At 48.6% G+C, this 23,545-nt stretch overlaps 1 protein-coding gene and 1 long non-coding RNA gene across 9 annotated transcripts in view; both read left to right on the top strand.

Moving 5' to 3' along the window:
- The window catches only part of hdac5 (histone deacetylase 5), a 68,416-nt gene that overhangs the window by 8,924 nt on the left and 35,947 nt on the right, over positions 1 to 23,545 (top strand). For 2 of the 8 annotated variants that reach the window (XM_035397806.1, XM_035397805.1), the window contains exon 1: positions 9,218 to 10,868. The exons of the other annotated variants lie outside the window; for them this stretch is intronic. In XM_035397806.1, coding sequence (XP_035253697.1) covers positions 10,718 to 10,868 — 151 coding nt within the window. In that variant the 5' untranslated portion in view covers positions 9,218 to 10,717. Of the gene's footprint in view, positions 1 to 9,217; positions 10,869 to 23,545 lie in introns of those variants that run through there. 8 annotated transcript variants of the gene reach the window in all.
- Positions 10 to 5,973, top strand: LOC118216545. The gene is made up of 2 exons (XR_004763028.1): positions 10 to 2,155; positions 4,955 to 5,973. It is a non-coding gene; the product is annotated as an uncharacterized LOC118216545 (long non-coding RNA).

The following is a 23,545-nucleotide window of genomic DNA, read 5'->3' as shown; positions in this document are numbered from 1 at the left end:
TGTCCGCATGTTCCACCCCCCACCCCTCCCCCTCTGTGGAACGCTGTTTGTATTTCACAAGAGTTCACTTTCTGTCCTTTAAAAAAATGAATTTAAGTTTTAGTATGTTCGTGTGTATGTTTAATGTATGTGTGATGAAGGATTTTTGATATTTACAGAGGTTCCTGGTGACTTGCTGACTTGCAGACAGTGGTTGTTACAGACATTGAGGGGGTCTATGGTTTAAAGCAAGAAAATACATTTTAAGTAGCTACAAACTACAAAGCAGCTTGTATGGTGATCTAATGCTACATTGCACACAAACAGTATCAAACTGAACTGTCAAAACTGAAATTATATTTAAGACCCCAAAAATCCACAGCCCCTTTTAACTCAGAAATGCAAACAGTAACTTTAACTTAAAAGGGTAGTTTTTCAAACTTTTGCCTAATTTCAAAACACTTTCAAAAAGGACGTTTACCTTAAATATGCTCTGCAATTGATTTGACTGGTATCCTCGATTTCCATTGGTTTACATCACCAGGGAGAACTGGTGGAAATGTTAGCCTAGCCACCTGAGACAAATTGAAACCTGTTGCCCCCGCTAGAATTTTCTAAATTAAATGCGCGATAAACTACATTCTAACTTCAACCTATGCTGGTTGTAAATGTGAGCGCTTGTAATGTCTTATCTGTCGTCTTCAGGGCGATTCGTTTTTTAAACTACGAGCTCTGGGTGTTCGTAAGCAGCTAATATTCCATTATTTTCTGTCTAGGTCCGTGTGTAGCCTACATAATATTTTTAATATTTTTTTCTGGATCAAATGCTGCATCCGTTGTCAAGTTGCTCACCCCTGTGTGGTTCAAACATGACAGCCTGCTGAGTTCTGTGGCTCTTGCGAAGATGATGGAAATCCCTTTCTCTGAGTACCAACTTTTTTCCCCTATATCTTTTGGAGGCTAATAAATACTTTTCCACATGTGTAGTATCTTCGTCTGCACTGGTTAACTGCGGGCGGCTGACGTCGCTTAAGATTGCTCGCCGGTTGATTGGACCGTGGAGTGTCTCGTCCGCGCGCTCCGCAAATAACCCTCATCCGCCTCCGCTGCAGTTTTCCGCATTGCCTTACCTCATTAATTTTCGGTACATCCATTCACGGCAAATTGCTGCTATTTTTCCCCTGCCGCACTTTTCTGTCTGCTTATGCAAACTGTTCGTCACTGGACAGCTCGTTTTCCACAGCTGTCTGTGCGCGTTTAAAAACCAGCGCGACGACATGTAGGGATGGAGCAGAGCTAATTTCCGTGGCGGGAAACTGCTCACGTGCAAACACCCCTGGATATGGTACGGCGGCTTAATTATTAACCAGATTCGCCCTCGCCCAGAGCAAAGGCTCTTATTTCAAAGTAAGGCAAAAAAAGTATGAAAAACGTCCGCCATGTCAAAGTTGCTAGGAATTGGCTTAGCTGTCGCTCACATGTAAAGCACAGTAAGCTCTTAAAATCTCTTAAAACCCAACCAATTCGAAAAATGTTTGTACAGTAGGCTACACAGCAGCCTGGCTAACTAGGTGCTTGGTGCAATGGAAAGCCTCTCAGTTTTACAATCCACAGAAGTTGGTCTACAAGGTGTGTGGCATTTAGTTCATTTAACCTGCCAGGTTAGATTGATTGTGAACCCTCTTGTAATTTCTGTGAGCTGCTGGTCATTGTTTTTTGTAACAAAGCCATCCGTGTCACATAGCTTCAGGTTAGCCTTCCATTTCATATAACTGTTATTGCTTACTGGATCAAGACCTGGTTTGATTTACAGTCAGGGCATTGCCTGCTTTGTCTTTTATTAACAGCCTTCAAACAGTGCATTTTACTCTTTAGTGTGTCTTTTACTCATTTCATTTGTGTGCTGTGTGTTATATTTCTAACTTTTATTTTGTATTTTAAAAGTCAATATTTTGGTCTTTAGTATTATATCTGAGAGTAACTGAGAGTAACTAAAAGCTGGTAAGTTTTCACTCTTATTATGTCTTTGACATTGTATGGCTTTGGCCTCTCTGATAAGGCCTCTGTGATTGTTTGTTGTGGAGTGAGAAGCGCTGTCATTTCCCTTGGTCTTGAGCTATGCGTGCATTTCATTTAGCAGGTGCATTTCTGCACAGTGACGAATGAGACTACTCAGGTGAGTGAAAGGACAGGTGAGGCCCATGCCTGAATCTACATGCAGGAGAGCGTTTTTTCCTTTGAGAACTCCCTCTGTTTCCATGGTGCTTTTTGTAATGCCGGATCCCTGCCGTTATATTGGGGTCAGAAGTGGAGGCGGGGCCTTGACGGACAGCGTGTGTGTGCGTGTGCGTGTGTGGGTTTGTGTGTTTGGATGCATGCATGTGTGTGCGCGTGTGCGTGCATGCCTGTGTGTATGTGAGGAAAATAAAAGCTTGCCTGCAAGTGTGTCGTCGCGGTTCTCTTTCTCTGATGGGGATGGTCCAACTTTTGCGCCTAAATGATTTGCGAGAGAGGAGATGAGACGGCTTAGACTCAGTCTCTGGCTTTCTCCCTGTTCATCTGCAGTCTTGGGCTGCTGGGATTTTCTCCCATTGAGAAGTGAGCGCTGCCTTTGAAGCCGTGGAGAAGGTTTAGCGCCTGCCTGTCTGCCCGGCGGGGTCCCTGTCACGGACCTGGCGCATAACACCCACCTCCCCCGCACCCCCTCCCGTCCCATCAACCCCGCCCCCCTAGTTCCTTCTCCAGGTGACTGACATGATCCTAGAATATTTATTTTTGAAAAAAAAAGAAAGAAAGAACACACTTATCTGCCGGGGCAGAAAATTACAAGTGGGGTTGAGCAGAGAGTGAGTCATCGCTATGTTCTATTTGAGGAAAGAGCATTTCTCACAGCTCTCTTAAATGTGTATGTGTATGTTTCTGTGTGTGTGTGTGCATGTGTGTATCCTATATGTGTGTGTGCACATACATGTGTACGCACGTGTGTGTGTGTGCTTGCATGCGTTTCTGTGTACACAAATTGTGTTGACAAAATGTGTGTGTGTATGCGTGCATGTGCGTTAGTGTTTGTATGTATGCTCAGATAATGTATCTGTGTGCATGGAATGTGTGTTCACTTGTGTATGATTAAATATACATGTGAATGTGTGCAGATCTGCGTGTGTTTGTACATTTGTGTGTTGTGTAAACTTGTGTGTGCTGCATTACAACAGGAAAGACAGAAATGTATATCTGTGCCTTTATTTCAAATGATCTCACACCTTTGCTGTGAGGATTTGCATGCTTTAATTACTCTCTGGGATGTGATACCGTTAGCGAGCCACGCTCAGCGCGGCAGTGGCGAGGTGGGTCTCGCAGCGAAGCGCGGGTCTCAGACACGCCGGAGAACGATTCACTCACCGCCTCGGGTCAGGGCCTGGTCCTCGGGGGAAAACGAGCACAGACGCGCCAATCCGCAGTCTGAGTCACAGTGATGTCACCTTTCCAGAGGCGCAAACGAGGAAAACTCATTCCAGTGCCTTTTTCTTAATGCCGTAATGATTAGAATGGTTCTCTGGTGCCTCAACCCTTCGAAGAGCGAAGTTTTTATTTTTTTTTTAAATTCCTGAGTCGGTGTTTTTGGACTCCATTGCTTTCAGTTACCAGTAGTGCTTGTTTCAGCAGCATTAGAATGTTCATTTAAGAACATTCTAATCATGTATTTTTGATGTCACACCTTGAAGGGATAAAGGCCCGTGGAGCTGCGACTTCATCATCGACTCCTCATTACGCATCAGTGGAAGTGCTACGTAGTGGTCTTGGGGCTGTGGGCCAACATTGAATATGGCGAGACGGCGCTGAGAGCTCTTAAAACCCAGTTGTGCACACGGTACACGTTTGACTGAGGTTCAGGCGTCCTCACGCGGGAACGCCCCGTGCCTGCCGGTGACTCACCGGTCCTCTCCAAACGCGTCGCCATGGAGACGGCCCTCTGGCCGAGCCAAGGCGTTACGTCATCGTCAGAGGGGCAGCGTTACCCAGCGGCTCGAACGGCGCCACCCAGCAGAAGAAACAAAGAGCCACGGTTAGCAAGGAAACGAGAAGGCACAGTCGGCATAGCGATGCCCGCTTGGCGTCTTCATCCAGTTCGTGGACGATTAGCATCTCGTGACACGTACACCTCAAGGTCTGGAAGAAAACTCCAGTGCTGTCAAAATGGCTGAACATTAATTGTCCCCAAACCTATTGGCTAAATCTCTCTAGTGCAGTTAATGCTAAAAAAGTTGGAAAATGCTTTTTTTTAAAAACCTTTTAAAAAAATCGGTTATCTGTGAATCATCGTCTCTTGAACTAAGCCCTTTTCCCATCTACCGGCTCAGCATTTTTCTTAAACGAGACAAAACGATGAAACCTCACTAACTCTAACGGGCAAGTTAAGACTGCCATTTTTCAGTCTCTGCATAGAAATATTGAATAGCTATTAACTACTAATGGCTTCTCTTGGGTGTGGACTTTGCGGGAGTTTTTATGGGGTAAAGACTCAATCTCTCAGCAATGTGGTAATTGCATTAGCTCCCACTGAGCCAGTGAAAGTAGACACGTACAGAGCGCCGTGAAATGCTGTTCGTAAACCACACACTCTAAAGCTAATTAACGTCTGCTTCCTGCTTGGTGTAGATAAGTTTTAGTCAATACCTGCACCCTCCCTTGTCATTGGTTAAACCTGTTGACCAGCTTTGAAGGCAGTTGCCTCGTCAAATTTCACAGCCATGCAAACTATGGTATTCTGTGTTGTGGGTCAAAAATGGGGGAAAAAAACCTTTTCCTAAAGTTTTCATTGAGTGCTTGTACCTATAACTAAGCTTTTGTGGTGAAGTTTGGGGTTCATAGGACAAAACACGGTGGAACATTAGAACTGTACTGCGTGTGCTTTCAGTCAAACCTAATTTCACCTGGAGACATGTTAAATATTTGTTTGTGTTGTGTTTGTGGACAGGTTCGCTCATGGTTCCAGAACACAAGGCGCTTGACTGATTGGCCCAGTCATCTATCTATGATGTCACGCAGGATTCTAGAATTATCTGCTTGGAACTGTAAGCTAGAAAAAGTATGGACCAAGTCACTTTGATGTCACCCATCGAATCTTTGTGGGCTTGGTTAATACCATTTTGAAGCCCAGAAGTGTGTGTTGTGCAAATTGGAGCTCGAAACTGCACAGTAGGGAAAAGGGAGACCCTTATATGGGCATAAAGTCCAGTTGTCCACTAGTAAGCGCGTGAGATACTGCCTCGGCAGTGATGCAGACTGATTCGTCCCTAATTCATCAACAAAATATTCCAGTCTTGTCCAGTTAACACAAGTCGGCACATGGGGAGACATTAGACAAAGAAAAACACCTATTGTGGCTGCATATTCTTGTGGGGTAAAAAGTAGGCTATTGACTTCGTATTTCGACTGTATTGTTACCATTGAGTTGCATTGAAATGGTTGGCTGAAACACCTATACTGGAGCCGACTGAGCAATGTCCCTCAACAAGACCAGGAAGTGAGCTTCAAAAACGCACTTGGTTTTGGCCACTTTTTTGGGACTTGAATGGAATTGACTCATTGTGCCTCTGTATCCACTCTCTGACTAGGTTGTAAATCACCGGAAACTGTGATGTCAAGGCAGGGTTGTGTCTATTGAACCGAGCGTGGCCTCTGTAAATATGCAGTCGTATAAATAGCTGTGTAAATTGCACTGGATGAGCACGTCAGGGAAGCAAATATTAATAATTAATCTTTTTTTTAAATAGCCAGCCATTGATCATTATTCAGCCACTGTGTCAGGGGGAATTAATGCTGGTTACATTTGGCATGTTATCCGTTTATGTTGTCAGGAGTTAGTTGAAGGTCATTTGTCTTACTCATGGGAAAAATCTCACCCAGTGTGTGATTTTGAATTCAAGCCTAAAAAAATTATGTTATGTTTCTGTGGAGAACTTCTGTAGAACCTGAATAAATAGCAAAATTGTATCTGCCTGCTGATTGAAAGTTTATCTTGATGCTAATTGGTTGTTTTTTTTCTTCTTATCCTCCCATAAAAATGAATGTGCTGCCCTTTCATTGGGTAATGCTCAGTGTGTGTGTTGGGGGGCGGGGGGGGGGGGGGGGTTGTCCAAAAAACATCTTCCCTTTTCCCCACTTTTGTGTTGTCTAGATAGCACAAGTCCTTGACATTAACTGGATGAGTTCATGCCTTAAAAACAAGCCTGTTCCCTGAGTCTAACTATACACCCAGTCCACGTCAGACAGCAAAAGTACATTCATCTATAAATAACTGGGGCTGTTGTAGAGTACTGTCGGGGGGATGGGGGGGAGGGGGCTGGGTTTAGCAGTTTGCTGAGCTTCATTAAGGCAACTCCCTTTGCTTTCAGTTTTGATGGGAAATGTCAAGTCCAAAGCCAAAGACACGAGAATGCAAATGTGTGGTAAAAGCCTTTGAATTTTGAATTTTGCATAAGGGATTTTGGTTTCTGGTTTACGAGAAACGCGTCTGGCCTGTTAAGACAGTAACGCACAGGCGTTTGAATTTTGGAAAATGTGGACTAAGGATTTTTCCCTCAGACCCAGCGAAACATTGTGGTTGAGTGCGAGGTTTGTGTAGGTCTATATAACATTTTGTCTAATTTACGTTTAGATAAGCAAATTGTCCATTATGTCAAGGGGAGAACCAGGCGAGACGGAAGGTATCCGGAAGCGGGGTGGCAGCACGCTTTACGGCTGCTGGTCCATCAGCGGTGGCAGTTTGTTACACCCTGGACCACACCCCAGCTTCAGCTCTCTGAATGTGTGACATCACCACCGCTCCCCTGGGATTAGAATTGGGGCGTGGCTGTTGTGGAGGGGCTAAATCCAAATCCCAGCGTTATTCTCTTGGACTTTCAGCAAGCGTCCGGTCAACTTATCTTCCGTTCAGCTTCGGTTCCTCGCTGGTATGCCGCTGACGTCAGCAGATCCTGCCAGGTCATTCAGCCCCTGTGCTAAGTAGGGTCACTGGCCATTTACAAGGCCAATCCTGTGGCACAAGCTCACACTCACAGGCAGTTAAACACGTTTACACAGCACAGTCACAACCACACAACCTCAAAGACTGTCGAAGTGAAATGTTTTTTATTATTATTTATTGGTTTGGGGTAAAATTGTTTTGGTTGCAGGAGCCTGTTAAAAATTATATTGAAAAAAAATAAAATATATATATATATATATAGTGAATAATATTTTTAAAGGGTTCAGATGTCTATGTGATTGGGCTACTGTTTTGTGCATAACTTCTTCACTTACAGCAATGTACAGCATCGTTGAAACACAGAAAATGTTGCCTCTCTGGAACTTGTATGTTAGCTTACTGGCTGATGCGAATAGAACCCAAATATTATTCTGCATTCCGACTCAGAATAGACCAAAAATGATCAACTGACTACAAAATGACTGTTTTGCATTGACCATGTCAGTCTCCAGGCTTGAACCTAGATGTTGCTTTGGTCTGTAACATCCCTTGGGAGTTCAGCAGTATGTATGAATGCACTGGTCCTCTGCTAAAGGAAGAGGCTTGGAATTGTTTTGGGATCATACAAACACTACACTTAAATTCTTAAATCTGTAAGTGCATCAGATTTTAAAACCAATTGGTCCGGAAAAATATGAATGTATTTAATTGTCTAAAAATGTGTATGTAGCAGACCATCTTAACTACTGTGCGAGAAATTCATTTGCACCTTTTGGGATGTACGGAGTGCCTTTTTATTTTACAGGTCCTCGTTTTCTTTCTGATTTCACGCCTCAAGGTTAAATTTAGTATTAAACATGCCACTGAAATTCCAGGAGAATGTTTGGAGCAGCATTAGCTTTACATAAGATTTTTCATCTGCAATTTCATATGCATGGAACCGTTGAGCATGGATTTCTGGGACTGTCACAGTGTAGGCTATAGTATGTGGGCTATATTAACATTTAGAAAATTGAAAGTCAGTACAAAATGCCCCTATTATCTTTGTGTTGTAATGTGCTCTGATGTATAATATTTATATAGTCAGTGCTATATCATGTGTGCAGGAAGTAGTGAAGGAAATATATGATTATATCTATGGCTCAGCTATTGCAGCCTTAGATTTAGTTAGCAGATGCGTGGATTACCATGGAATAGCTCCCTCTGCCGGGACCCTCCCTGTTAACAGAGGAAGTGGCGCTTCCCTCCTGAATTGGAATTGTGGGTGTGGCACCGGTTGCGTCTCTGCTTGTGCGCTGTTAAATCGATCCCTGTGAGGAAGGCGTTCCTCCCCGTGTGAAGGCCAGGAACGCACTCCAAAACTTGGAGGGCGGATGTCCCTTCCTCGCCCAAGCTCAGCTTTAAGGAACAGTTTGTGGGGCCTGCACAGGTCCACTGCCTAAGTCTTACATTAGGCATTTATCGAGGTGGGGGGAGGAGGGAGCCATTAGAGCCAAAATAGCAGGGAACCGCGTTGGGTTACAGCTGCGCTCTGTTGTCTTGCGAGCGTACGCGGCCAGTCGGGATTTAGCGGAGCCCACCTGCGGGGTCTCTGGGAGGCTTACGGTGTGACCTTGAGGCACACGTCCAGTGCTGCGTCGACGCTGTGGCGTCGGGCTTTGGCAAGGAACAGTGTAGGGGAGGATTTGTTCCGGTTGAGAGAGAGCACTCCAGCCTGGTGTTTTTTGAGCAATATCCTGAAGGCATTTGCAATAGAACGTGGAGACTGGAGGGAGGATATATGCTTAAAAATAGGTGGGCTCTGTTGAAACTGCCTCGTGGTAGATTTCGGCTGAACTGACACACCTGCGTTGTTTTTCTTTCTGTGGAGCCACTGAGGTACTCCTGTGCGACTGGTGCCACAGTGTGATTGTGTTTAATGCCTGTGCAGACAGGTGTTCTTGTGTAACCGCAGCACGCGCGTGTGTGTGGGCGTGCGTGCGTGCGTGCATGTGTGTGTGTGTGTGTGTGTGTGTGTGTGTGTGTGTGTGTGTGTGTGTGTGTGTGTGTGTGCGTGCGCCTGTGTGTGTCTGCATTGATATGTGTGTCAGAGCAGTGCCTGGGTCTGGTGCAAGCAGCATTGCCCCCCCACCAACAAGCCCCCCCTCCCCACAGTCCCCTTTGCGGTCGCGGGAGTTGCGTCGCCTGATTGGCCGTCGCCGTTTGCATGAACGAGCCTCCCCTCCCCTGCGCCCGGCTCTATTTATAGCCAGGCCCCGCCCCTCCCCCTGCTGCTCCAGTTCTATTTCCAGCCTCCCCGGCTCGTCGCACAGCCCAGTCTGTTTGTAAACTCCCGGCTCTCTCCTACTCCCTCTGCCCTCCCCCCCACAGCCCCTGCGGGAGGGGTGAGGGGTCTTTCAGACGAAAACAAAACCAAAAAAATAACTAAACAAAACAAAAAACAAAACAACAAAGGAGACAAAGCAACAAATCGAAAAGAGGAAAGAACGTAGTCGGCAGCGGCGGCAGCAGCGGCGTCATCGGCGGCTGTGTTTCTGGAGCTCCTGCTGCTTTTCGTCGCGGTGGAGACGACCGCGGTCTGGCTTGTCGAAGCGGCAGCTTCCCCTTTAATCGCGACCGAGGCTGTTTGTGTTTGTTAAGAGAGGGTAGTGGAGGAGGTGGAGGAGGAGGAGGAGGAGGAGGAGGAGAGAGGTGTGTACCGCTATCACTGACCAGCCTGCTTCCAGAGCTGTTCTCTCTCTCTCTCTCTCTTTCACTGTCTCTCTCTCACTGTTTCACCCTCTCTCTCACTGTCTCTCTCACTCATTCGCGTTTCCTCCTCCACGCTCTCTCCATACTTCCCCTTGCTCGGGGACAGTCGGCCGCAGCGCCGCGCGTCTCGGACCTCGTATCTCCTCTTTGGCATCATCTCTGAAAGGACAAGGCTGCCTTTTGTTTTGGTTTTTTTTTCCCTCCTTTTTCCCTTTTCTTTTTTTTATTTAAAAGAACGAGCCCACCTTCACAAGCGCCTGGCTGAAAAACCGGGGAAGAGAGAGAGAAAGAGAGCAAGGTCGGGAGAGGCTTAGCGATGACGAGCGCTCTGGGGAAAGCCGGGAGCGGGTGAAGCAGCGGCACTCGCCTGCTTTCGGACGCCGAGCGCCTGATGAGATTCCGCCGTCATCCCCGCCTCGACGCGGTTCTGTCGGATTTTCCTGGCGGGATTTCCGCCGTTCCTCGCCGGGCCACAAAGCCTCTGAACGGCACTAACGGGGAGGACCTGAAGAAGGGAATACTGATCTCGGAATCTCCGCTGTAGGAATTCTTTCATCTTCCGCCCCGGTTCCGATACAAAGGCTCACCTCCGTCGCCGTCTGCTTTCGTTTGCCCCACGTCCACGCCAGTGGGGTCGGATGGAAGTTTAACTGGCCTCTTGGTACTTTTTTCGCCAGTTTCCATCCGTTACTCTTGTTTCAAGACCGTTGGAGAGAACTTCAGATTAGCTAGCCGCTGTTTAGTTTACTCCCTTGCCCACCCCACCCCCCCTCAAATGATCCTTTTATCAGCATAGGTAAACAAATACCAGCCGGTGGTCTGGAGTTTTTATTGACTTTCCAAAGAGTGTGCAGTGCTGTTTTTTTTAATTTATTTTTACATTTTTTCCATTCTGTGTGCTTGTTTTCTTAGATATCTAGGAGGGTTTTTTTTTTCCTTTAAAGCTGCGGTTGTTTATTGTCTGGTCGAGGGTCGCACGTGTTTTTCTTCGCTCGTGTCCTGGCACTCCATCGGACTGGCATGCTTTTGAGGCCCACCGTGCCGGGGCTTTGCGCGATGTTGCAGACGATTTACGAGACGGAATCCTGCTTCTCCTCGGACGCCGCGTCCAGCCGGGAGCAGCCCCTTGAGCTGCTGTCCAGGACCCGGGCTCCTGCTACCCCCAGCAGCGGTGAGTCTCGGAGGGGGTGGGCGGGTGGACGGGGGGGCAGGCTGAGAGGGACAGGTGTGCATCCGGCTGAAAGCCGCGCGTACGGCTTCGCGGTCGTGTGAGCAGAACGCTGCCGGATTTGGCTGCTACGGCCTGAACCCTGGAGCTGGTGCGGATGAGGGCTGGGGGATTTGTTTGTGGAAAAAAAATGAAACCGCCTTACATTTATTTATTTTCTTGTCCGAACTATATTTCTTTATTCAGTGAAACTTTCAGAGCTTTGGGAGAGATGAGTTTTAAGTAAGTGCTTCAAGTTCTGGGGGCACAGTTGTATGGCAATGTGTGATCTCCCGCCTTTGTGTTGCAAGTTCAGCTTCTCAGCAGCTATTCTGCATAGAATCACCACAACACAATTTCTGTCTTATAGTAAAATGGTCTGTGCGGACGGGAGGGCGGGGGGGAGGATGGGGCGGTTTGACAGTTTTTCAGTCGTGTTAACCCGTGTTAACTTCTCGTTTGGTCAGACGATGTTCTGTGCATCGTCCATAGCCGAAAGGGGAAGGCTCCTTGGTCCGCTGGGCTGCTTGTGTAGCCGCTGGTGTCCGTGCTCTGTTAGCGTGCTCGAGAGCCGAGTTTAGGGTTTTTGTGCCGGGATTATGTAAACATTAGCCGGTTACAAAACGCCGGCAACCTTGAAAGGTGCCCTTTGTTGCCTTTCGAAACTTAGAAGGCGGCGACCTCTTAACCTGAACAAATACGGAGTTTATTAAAGACAGCCTGATGTTGAGGGAAGGAATGTGTGAAGCCTTATAAGGCCTTATAAGAAGAGGAAGTACAGCTTCACGGACTTGACGGGTCACCACAGAAGGGCTTTGTTCGCTAGACCTTTCATCCCCACGTGTTTGGACCAAAGCACATACTGCTGAGCAGCAAATTATGAGTTCTGTACTGTTGGCCTCTTCGTTAATGAAGTTATGAGGGGGACTTTGCTAATTGATGGGGACAGAATCCCGGAAACCCATCTTGAATCAGAGGAACTTGCACGAGTTGGCGTTCGTCAGAGAGGTGTTGAAGTTTTGTTTACATTTTTTCGACTTCTGTCTATCAGTCCATCGACGTATGTCTGTTAGTCTTTAGATTTTAGTAAAAATTTTTACGAGGTGTGTTTTTTAGCGCTCAGAGCCGTACGGGAACGCGGATCACCGTGTGCCTGTCTCAGAGCCGGGGATTGACGGTTGCTTCGAGCGCCGGATCACCGTCACGGTGACGCGGCGCTTGGTTTACACAAACGTAATGGCAAAAAAAGAACAAAACAAACACCGGTTTGGCGTGGACCGCTTTGACTAATTGAACCTTGATTACGCAACGGGAAAGAGTTCCGGCAGAGCGGCCGAATCGTTTCGGATTAGTGGGATTATGGATTTGCAAGTGAGTGGATGACCGCGTGACCTCACGGCGGTTATTATTCACATCCCTCTCTCTGGCTGTGCGTACTCCGTGGCAGCCTGAGAAATCCTGGAACTGTTGACACCAGCCATGTCGTAGTAGAGCTCGACTGAGCCACAGAACTGCACTCTGGGTGGTCATGTCAGAGGTCAGGCGTTGAAACGTAACTGTAAAGATTTACAAGGTATTGTGGATGGTTAACGTGTAAGTCAAAGGTACAAAATTTCAGTAATAATCCTTTGAGTACGAGAGCCAGAACAGAAATGAGGGGTGAGAGGGTGGGGCAAACGGGAGACAAAGACGAGAAATTATGCATTTCTACTCACAAAGAGGCGCAGAATTTTCTCCCAAAACATAATGGCTAGTCCTTTATACATACACAGTTATGCATTTTGAATGAAAGATCACCCACACCCAGTCCTACTTCTGTCTAATAAAACTTCCTCTACAATTTATAAATATTAGTATGCAGATAACTGGTGTCTTCTTTGCAGATGCCAAAGACATGTGTTCTGTACAGGCAGTGGATCCGCTTTTTGTGTCGAAACGTCATTTTTTTGTCTTTGGAAACGTTGGGTTGTGTTTTGTGTGAAAAGAAGATAATCTTTCTCGCTCCTGTTCCTCGACTCCAACTGAGAAGCAGAGTGTGAGCAGCAAGCTCGGGGGCGGTGGGGGGGGGCACAGTCAGGATAGCGCATGAATTATTCAGGGATCCCAGTGTTTACTGCACAGTGGAGGGGTGCTTCATGCTTCAGAATAGGAGGAGTAGCAGTCCAATAATAGCGCTTCCAACAGGAGGAGGGTGGGGGGGGGGGAGTGGGCAGGGTCTGACACCCCCCAAATGCTCCTAAAAACAGGCCAGGCCATGCCCACTAGACAGTGTGTGACATTGTGCATCAAGGAGATTCTAAACCCAGTCTGAAAAAAAGGGTTTCAGGGCAGATTAAAGTGAATGCACTTTTAATGGGCCACGTGTGCATGTATGTAACATGCCTTTACACTTACAGTTTCTCGCACTGCCGTCCTCTTTAAGATTGAATCTGTGTATCGTGAATCCGTGCATGAATATTCTACCTGCTTAGGATTTCTCAGAACACGCACTGTAAATGTCCCGCGTCACACTGAACGGAGTAGGTTTTGGCAGTCTGCTGACATTGGTGAAGATTCTGGTAACTAGCAGAGTTGGCCCCAGTTGGTGTGATATATTGGCATTTCTTTTTTGGAGCACAGCTTGTGAAATGACACTGAGAATCTGCGCCGGGCCGTTGCGCAGAGAACGCCTCCGTGCCGAGCCCCTGATTAATTTGGGTCCTTGGCATTTCAGCACACCCACTGCCGCGCGGTTTTTCGCCAGGTCGCGTGGGGCCGCCACGGGGAGAAGCTCTCGGCTGTCCCGGGAGCTTCGCCGCGGCTCGCGTCTGCTGTCGCCGGGCGCGGTTCTCCGTCTCCACGCCGCCGCTGAGTGGTCGGACGTTCCGAGCCTTGAACGCCGACCCCGCGGCATCGATTCGTCGGGGTCGTGCCAAATGATCCGGAGTGACGTCAGATGAGAGCCGGCCTGTACTGGGACGAGGTCGACGGCGTCCGCGTACGGAGCGTAGCGAGAGCACTGCTGGCAGGACCACGTCGTTTCAGCTGTATAACAGCGTATGTCCTCGTTTTTCCTAACAGGGTTTTTAAACAACTTCTTTGTGGGGATGGAAATTATGTATGAATAAGGGATGGTAGTGTAGTGTAGCGGTCAGAGAACTGGGGTTGTAACCTGAAGGTTTGATTCTCAGGTAGGCCCCATTGTACCCTTGAGCAAGGTGCTTAACCTGTATGTTTTCAGCAGATCTCCTTTTTCCAAGGAGCACATATGCTCCTAACTTATCACGTGCTACCTAACCTCTGCTAATTGGGATGTAGACTAATGCATCCCAATTTGTAGATATGCTCCTAAATGATTTGTTCCTGTTAACACACATCCTCCTTAAATTGGAGCACTGTAGAGCCCTGAAAATGTATTAATGGACTTTATATAATAAATGTATAATAAGTTGCTCTGGATAAGAGTGTCTGTTAAATGCCTCAATATGAATGCAAATGCCTATTGTACATCTATGAAAACAATATAAAAGCCTTATGCATTTAGGCCGGTGACATTCTCTTCCTAAAACGATGAATAAGGTCTGTTGTACATCTGTGAAAAACAATATAATTAGCCTACTGAGTGTTCTGTCAGTTTTTGATGCATTTTGAATAATAGACGTGCGTTTTTATTGAAAGCGCCCAGGGTACGTCTCTATTGTTGCGTATTTGGTACCCAGACTGCCAGTTGAATAGCTCTGATATGCGGGGTTCTTTCCTGTAGTGCCTGAGTGTGAGTGAAGACGTGGTCTCATCAAAGCCAAAAATATGATCCATAGAAACTGGCGTTGACTAATCGCTCAAATGACGGGATTTGGTCTCAGGCCTGGAGTGTGGGCCGTTTATCTGGCCCTCGAACCAGCCGGCGGCTGGAGGACGAATAGCGCTGCTGCTAACGATACAGTAGCCCTGTGGAACATTCACTGGAGCCCTTCTGGTTTGGGCTGACGAACATCGCTGACCTTACAAATAGCTGAGCAGAACGTATTAAACTTTCACGCCAATTTGATATAAGTACAGATAAGAAGCATCTCACCGTTACATTTTAAAAATGGGCACATAAACATATCGACCGCTGCGTTACGTTGAACGTAAGCCTGCTTTCTGGGTAGAAGTCGATTTGCTTTTAGCCAAGGCAAAAGGAAATGGGTTTTGTCCCACGCATACAGCTCTGTCTGAAAGCACCATGACTCTACAGGGCCGTGTGAGCCCGAAGGCTCCATGCAAGGGGTGTGCACCTGGTCTAAATATTTCCTTTAATATTTCAGGTATTTTTTGTTGCTGTTATTATAAATATGAGCAAAATGATGAGGCGGTGTTGGACCCAGTGGCCTGCTCTGGTCTTCGTGATGTTCTTATGCTCTTATGTTTGGGCTGGTTTTCTGGAGCATTGCATCTCCAGCTGCGCCGACTGGTAGCTGTTAGCCGTTAGCCAGCTCAGCGCCCGTCCCTCTAATTATCGGCGCAGTTGACAGATGCGCACGGAAGCTGGGATCCGCCCTCTAATCTGGGGCAGCCGCCGCGTGCGCGAGGTGGTACCCCCACTGCACCCGCCTGGGGAAGCCCCGCACTGTAATTTCCCCTCGCTTTATCGCCGCTAAATATTTTGCTAACCGCAGGTGCTGTCGGAGCCTAGCGGTGACTCCGCCGCGTTAGCCAGAGTGCAGAGGCTACAGCCCCGCCGTGGAGTGAGAAGCGGCGCTGAAACAGATGGCTGGAGTGACCGGCCTGTGGCGAGGTCGGGGGTGGGGTGGTTATGGGCGACGGCGGCAGCAGGTGGAGGATTTTGGGAGAGGACGGCGCCGTTACTCACTGGAGCCCTGAGCTGGAACGGGCCAAGTGGCACGAGGGTGCGGGAACATTCGCGGTTTTATTTTTAAGAGGCTGCTAAAACAAGTCGCTCTTTTTATAGCCTTCACTCCGACTCGACGCCCCCCCGCCACCGCCACCCGCCCTCGGCTGAGCCACGCTATTTTTGTTGTTGGCGCAACAACAAGCATGACATACCCCTCCTGTTTACCACCCCCCCACCCGATGTCCTGTCCCCTAAACTGTGCTTCACCTCCCGTCCCGTGGGTCTTGAACGGGGGGAGGGGGGCGAGGGAGAGACGGGGGGTATTTATAGCCTCTTTAGAAACTTTAAACCTCTACCTCTCACCCAGAGCACTCCAAGGTGAGCGAATTTGTACCCTTTTCTACCCACAATCCCACCTGCCTGGAGAGGACGGGCAAAGAGGCGTTCATGCCACACGCACCTCGGAACATCTCAGCAAGGCTTGTTCGACTTTCACTCTGCCACGGGGCCTTCACGGTCTACTGCAGAACTGTCCTCACAACACAGTTACTGTAACCTGGAATACCAAACGTGGGGAATTGGCAGAGATTCCTCTGCTCTGTGTAAGCGTGCGGATTGATTCGATGGCACCAAAGAGGACCTTGGTGGAGGACCTTGGTGGAGGACATGGCTTTGTGGGGGGTTAACCTGAGCCCTGGGTGACGCTTGTGTAGTTTGATACACCTTCCACATGACCCATCAGTATCCCTGCAGTGGCCTAAGCTGGATATCGCTGGTGCCAGTTTGTCACTCTCTCGTACGCTGATCCACTACCTCATTCATGAGGCCTGCGCATGCTGTTTTGAGTGTTCAGGGGTTCTGCATTTGTTCAGAATGAGCTTTAATAGAAAGCCAAGGAAACGATAACGGAAGGCCTAAGGTAAACGTGGTGTAACCATGCCCTGATGAGCTCTGCCCAGAACAAGGCTCGGGCGCTTTGTTTTATTTCTGGAACACCTGAGGTTCTGGTGCTCATGCCTGGTTGCGGGGAAGAAAGTGAGTCATCTGTGCCGAGGCGGCTGCAGGAATGACGTTTCTCCAGCGGTGGGGTGATGGCGTCAGCCGCCTGGTGCGGAGTGATTCAGAGCCCCTCGGGTCACTGTCCGTCTCTGTGACCATTTCCAGCCGTCAGTCAAACCTGTACCGGAGGACAGAGGAGCCTGACTCATTTCTGTACATCTCCTTGCACCCGGCTTCAGGGGAGGAACAGCTTGGCTTTAGCAGGTGCTGGGACATCTAGCAAAGGCAACGCTGCAGATACCGACATTTATAGAATGCAATATGCAGCGCTGACGTTCTGCGCGTCTTCTTCACACGCTAATGCAAAGCATACTGGTGGAGTCGATGCGGTCAGCTATTATTAGGGATGTAAAATTAAATTGCGGTCGGTTAGAGTATGCTAAGAGCGCATTCTAACATTTCTTGGAAATGGTCTGTGGAGAATATAGGTACGGTGTGAGTGTTTATATACGCGGGGTTAGTTGTGTAATGTTTGTGCACAGCTTTCTCAGGTGGACAAGTGAAAAAACATCCACGGTGGTGGCCCCCAGAAGGAATATTATCACTGGGTTTGTCCTGTGACCTTTGACCTTGTGCACATTTTCCATTTTACTGTTTTTTTTGTATTTGCGTGCATACAGCTGCACTCCCATGCGTGTCGTTCCAGGTTTTGCAAGAAGCTGTGCTGGCTTGCTGGGTGGAGCCCACCTGTACACAAATGCGCATGATGTAAAACCTGGAGCGGATCAGTCTGCTGCACATTAGCATTGCTATTTACATCCCTGCTCCTGCATTTGAGCTTGCATAAGGGCGTAAGGGTGGGGCCGCATCGAAAACGGGAGACCAAGAAAAGAAGTGCGTTTCCGGACAGGCGTCCCGAGAGGAGGAGGAATCTCCTGTATATCCATCCTGCCTGACGCCAGGAGGGCCGGGCAGACCCGCCGTCCCCTGGCACTCATTAGCCGGCGGGATCCTCAGCGGCGGGCCGGGCTGGGGAACTCCAGGCGTGCCCCGGATCCTCCGCTCGCCCGCTCTCTGAGCATTGATTAATTGGCTCGCGCTGAGGCTGTCGCCAGGCAGGACGGCATCTCGGCGACGGAGGCCTCAAGGCTCCCCCACATGGCATCAAAAACAGGCCAGTGGGATAAACCATGGCTGAGACCTGGCCTCCTTTACTCCTTGTGCTCTTTTTTGAAGAGTAGGCTTTTTTTTGGAACCTTTCTTCAACATTCCAAGTCAGTGTTCTAGAACTCCTTTGCTTTCAGTTACCAGTAGCGATTGTTACATCAGCATTGGAATGTTCAGTTAAGGACATATTTGCATATTTGTGGTCTTACACCACAAAAGGTTAAAGGGCAACCTTTACATGTGACCACACATGTAACGGCCTGTGTGGGTGTATATGCATGTAGAAATATGCCATGCATGTATGTGTTTGGCATTTTGGCCAGTGGAACATGGTGCATGGAGGAACACGACCTGCATGTGTGTGTTTCACATTTTGGCCAGTATAACATGCCCAGGGTACGTGCTGCAGTTTGGAGCTTGCTTTAATGTTAGCCAGCAGCTGCTCGAAAGCCAAAAAGGTGTGATCGTGTATCCGTCCGAGCATATACCGTAGCTGTGCCCCCCCCCACCCCCCCACCGTAACCCAAACCAGGCGAGTACGCGCAGCAGCATCCATCAGACACTGTCCTCTGCAGCCCTCCGGTTTACAGCTCCGGATTTCTGTGCACCCCCTAAAAATGTTTAGGGGACAGATTGTCCCTGGGCGGTCCTCGCTGTTTGTGCTGGTCAGGGGGAGACCTCTGGGTTTTATTTTAGCCTGGGAGAATGTCCGACTTCATTAAAGCCTGCCGTTATTTTTATCTCTGACAAATAAAGTTATTTGAATCCCGAAAGGGCCCATGGGAGCGGTCTCGCGTCCTCAGGGCTCCTCTGGGGGGGCTGGGGGGTGGTTCTGTTGTTCTCAAAGTCCTCCAAATACCCTTCCCGGGTGCTCATATGCTTGGAACTGACAATGGCTAGTCTCATTAGCCAACACACCAAGTACTAATGGAATGGCATGGTACTAGAACTGAAGGTACTAATACAGCAATACAGCACTGGAGGCCGTGCAGTATCGTGAATACATTCGCAGCTACAGGGGAGTTGTTAGGCATGACGCGTGTCAGTATTCATTGTACCGCATGGCTTCGAGTGCCATAGCACTTTTATAAAACGGTTACAACATAAAGAAACCATTAACGACCCAGTATTATTTATTTCTGAATTTTATTTCATAAGTAACGGTTTGTGCGTGGAGTGATACTGTTTACAAACAGGCTGCTTGAATGGCTGTTGCTGTATTGGATTTATAATCACCGTAGAACGTAGTCTCAGCCAATCAGCATCCAGGATTGAAACAACCCATTTTATAACCTTTGTGACATTCAGATTAAAGGCATTTAGCAGAAGCTTTCATCAAGAGCGACTTCTCAAAGAGAGATTCTTTACACGCAGTCGATTTATATAACTGGATATTTACTGAAGAAACAGTACCTAGGGCTACAGCGATGGTGTCGCACCTGGGAATCACACCCACAGCCCGGAGGATGCAAACGCGCTTTCCTGAACACTGCGATACCCCGCTGCTCTGCATTAATTAATTCACTGAGTCAGATTTCTTTGCTGGATATGGTGTATTACAATTTGGCAATAGTATAAATTGACAAGATCAACATTTGGCTTAGCGTGATCATTCGTTCATTCTTGCTGCTTGTAATTCAGCAAACTGGAACAGCTGAGGTTTAATGAGAGTCTCATGAAAAAAACATCGCTTCACAAAGCTCGCCGTTCTTTAATCTTTCTCAAGATGAATGCATTCACTTTCGAGATTAAAGGTCTTATTTTTGACATGAACAAACGCGAGTTCATAAAAGGTGTGCGCAAAGTTATTTATAGAACATGTTCCCCTAGTTTATGCCTAGTTTAGTTTAGTCGTTTTTTCCAGCTACGTTTTTTTTTGTTTGATCTGGGATGTATCCTGGAACCCCCCCCCCCCCCCACCCCCCTTAAAAAATGGCTGCAAAATGAATTCCGCATCACGCAGAGAAGTTTACCCACTCGCGGAGAGAAAACAACGTTCCCCCCTCGTACGAGCGCCTGACGTCAATGGCCGAACATTTATAGAACACACAAACAGCGGCGGCCGCTCTGGCCGGGGCTCTCTGTTAATATTTTATCCTTGCCGTGTTTATGCTCTGCGTTTTTTGGGGGGGGAATCTGCCTCCTGCGTTGGGACTGGTATGCAGGTTGATAAATGCGGGTTTGTCAAACTTTTTCCCCTTCCTCGGCTGCATGGGAGAGAAGGCCGGAGTTTTTATGCTCTTATGTTTCAGCAGCAGCGATGAAGACGGCCGAACTGGTCAGATTTTTTGCTCCTTTTTTAGCCTTTATTTATTATTGAGATTACTGAGAAAGGAAAACACATGAACCTTTTCCCAACAGAACTGCCCCTGACTATAATAATAATTATAGTAAGCTTTTCATGCATTAGGTTTGGAGACTACTAGCTTGTTGTTGCCTAACAAAGTTTAAAAAAAAAAAAAAAAAACGCAATGATAGTATGTTCTGACAGAAAAACAGATACATGGGACAGATGATGCAGCAGAGACTAGGTGGGTCTTTAAAAAAGACATTTAAAAAATGTCTGCAGTTTGATGTCCCGTCAAGGTTGATGAAATTGGTCGGTGAAACTGGCACATAGCCCGGCCAGACTCTCTGGAGGCAAAAGGCAAACTTTCAGGCTTCAAGTCTGGGAGCGAGTGAGTCTTCATGGGGAGCTCCTTATTGTTGTTCTCCATCCTCTTTGATCTCACCGTGTACCAACAAATTTTATTTATTTTCCTTCCTGCTTGCTACACTGAGCATTGCGTGATGCAGTGCTGGATTCCACAGCTGGAATCTGCAGTTCTATAGTCCTGTGAATGATACGTGTGGAGGTGACCAATTTAAGGACAAATGGCATTTCTCAGAAAGTAGAAAGGAGTGGGGGGGGGGGGGGGGTGCGCAGTGTCTGTTTTTCCCACCCTCACGCTCATCCCCACCCCCCCCCCCCCACGCCATGCTCTTCTGGGGGCTTCCACTGACGAGCGGCTGCTTCTCCTTTTTCCCAGAGTGAGGATGTGCTCTGAGAGCTTCCAGGGCAGTAGGGAGGGCGGGGGACAGAAATCACAGGGCTATTTACGCCTCCTCCTCCGGGGCCGAGTCCAAACTGCAGAGCGCCCGCTCCAGCGCCCCTAAATACGGCCTGCCGCCCCGCGTCCCGCCACCATTTCATCCTGACCGACAGGACCTCTCCTCGCTCAGCGTGCACCATTTTCTCTCTCTCTCTCTCTCTCTGGCGCTCACTCTGTCACCCTCTCACTCTCTCCCCCTCCTTCTTTCCCTCTCTCTTTCTCTCCCTCTCTCTCCCTCCCTCCCTCTCTTTCTCTCTCCTTCTCTGTCTCTCCCTCTCCCTCTCTCTCCCTCCCTCCCTCCCTCCCCCTCTTTCTCTCTCTCCTTCGCTGTCTCTGTCTCTCTCCCTCCCTCTCTCTCCCTCCGTGTGTGGCTAACGAGGCGAGAGAGCAGAGAACAGACTTGACGAGGCAGCCTCCTACCGCACGTCGCTGTGTTCTATTTTTGGAAAGCAATATTCATGCTTTTTTCTATCCCCCCCCACCCCCCCCCCCCCCCCCCCCACCCCCTCCCCCTCCCCTCCGCTGCTTTCTGAAGTGTAGCTGGTGTAGCGCTACTGAAGAAAATAACCATGACGTGATCCGAGCTTTCTGCAAAACAGACAAAAAAAAAAAGAGACCTGTGGAGGTGAGAAAATGAAGAACTTGTGTTCAGAAGCGTATGCTTGGTGTTTTGGTTTCATTGTGTGTCGAATATAGCCTGTATATTTTATAGAAAACGATGCGCAGGTGCGTGCGGAAGGAGGAGAAACATGGTGGGTGCTGTGGAGCGCAGGTGGGCAGGTGTCAGCCTCCGGGCTCCGCGCTTCTCGGTGTCGTCTCTTTCGTGAGGAGGCCGCTGTCAGGTGTAACGGCGCTCGCTTAAGCTCCGTCTCGCGGAGCCGCGTTTAATCCGCCGTCTGCCGGCGCGGGAGGATCGATCACTAATTGGCGTCTCCTCCCGTCCCTCGGGCGCGTCTCGGACGCTTTCTCGTCTCGCACCGCCACCGTCTTGGAAGCTTTCCGCGCCGCGGCCGAACCTGGCGGACACGCGTACAGAGCTCTGTGTCTGCTGGCGTCTCAGCCCTGCAATCCATTCTTTCACATTACATTACTGTACATTACAGGCATTTAGGAGACAGTGTCCACAATGTCCACTAGCAAACTTGTCCAGGGTGACTTATTAGCACCTTGACGTAGCGTCCATTTATAAAGCTGGATTTATGCTGAAGCAATGTAGGTTAAGTCCCTTGCTCAGTGATAGAACAGCAGTGTTCCACCTGGGAATCAAACCTGCAACCTTTAGGTTACTAGCTCAGTCCCCTGACCATTATGCTACGGTTCTGCCCAATTCTTCTGCTATTGGGCCCTAATTATGCTAAATTTCTTCCATCTGTTACTCAAACCAGACACTACACTGTCCGATCAGGACCACAAGCCGGACATGTACAGATGACTTGAAAACCAGATATTTCGGTTGAAAACCGGGCGTCTGGCAACGGCGACCCAATGCAAACTGCAGCCCACAGCGATGAACTTTCCTTTGCTGCCTTCAGGCACTTCATATCTTGAGAGTTTCTTTTTTTATTTACTGTAACCTTGAACTGAGACCCTTTCCTAATTTCCCATTCTTTCCGCTCCAGTCTGCCTCCTCACCACATGCCCCTCGGCCCGTCTCGTCCTCGGCCCGCTCCACACCCCTGCCAGATTCACTGCTCGTTTCCCCCTCCTGCGCCGTCCGTCAATGTGACGGGAGCCGTGCCCATGGGATTGTGGGAAATGTAGTCTGAGCGGTGTGTGGGCTTTAGGGCAGTGATCAGAAATGACAGGGAGGGTTGGTCCTCCACTCCCCACAGCAGTGGGGGGCTGGCTGGGCTACAGCTGGCTGCAGAAGGGCTGGCTGGAGGTGAGGACCTCCCGGGTAATGCTCACAAGCCTCTTAGCCAGTTCTCTCCCTGTCCTCTCCATTCAGTGATTAAACTAAACTGATGGCCTTTAATTCCCTTGTTTTTAATCGCCATCAAGCATGTTCCTTACCCACGGCCTCTCGCTAAGAGCCGGCTCACCGCCCAGTGTGTTTGTGCAATGCATGCTGGGTACATTGCTTGCATGCTCCGGTTGCTTTAGCTCGGGGGCGAGCGTGTGTCTTTGCACACGGTGCCTTTTCTGCCTCTGTAGACTGCAGCAGGGCAGGGTGCATGAGCAGTGAAATGTTCTGTGTCGATTTGCCTCAACTGGGGTTTATGTTAGTCCATCTGGGGTCACATGACCTCAGTCAGATGTACTCTGATTTGACATTTTGCCTCATGTCTTTGACGGCGGTGATTCCCATGGCTTACCGCAGCTGAAAGAGCTGAAGCGCTGGTCTGTTCTCTGAGCGCTGGTCTGTTCTCTGAGCGCTGATCTGTTCTCTGAGCGCTGATCTGTTCTCTGAGCGCTGGTCTGTTCTCTGTTCTCGCGTGCGCGATGTGCACGTCCTCGTCAGACTAACCATGAGACTCAGATTCCTTCGCCCGATCAGCAGAGAGAACTTCTGTTTACTTATAAAGGAAGGTCTCTGTGTGGAAGAAGAGGGGAGGGGGGTTACGCATTGG

This window comes from Anguilla anguilla, chromosome 17, assembly GCF_013347855.1.
Source record: "Anguilla anguilla isolate fAngAng1 chromosome 17, fAngAng1.pri, whole genome shotgun sequence".
Classification (NCBI taxonomy): domain Eukaryota; kingdom Metazoa; phylum Chordata; class Actinopteri; order Anguilliformes; family Anguillidae; genus Anguilla; species Anguilla anguilla.
This window is presented reverse-complemented; position numbering and strand designations above follow the sequence as displayed.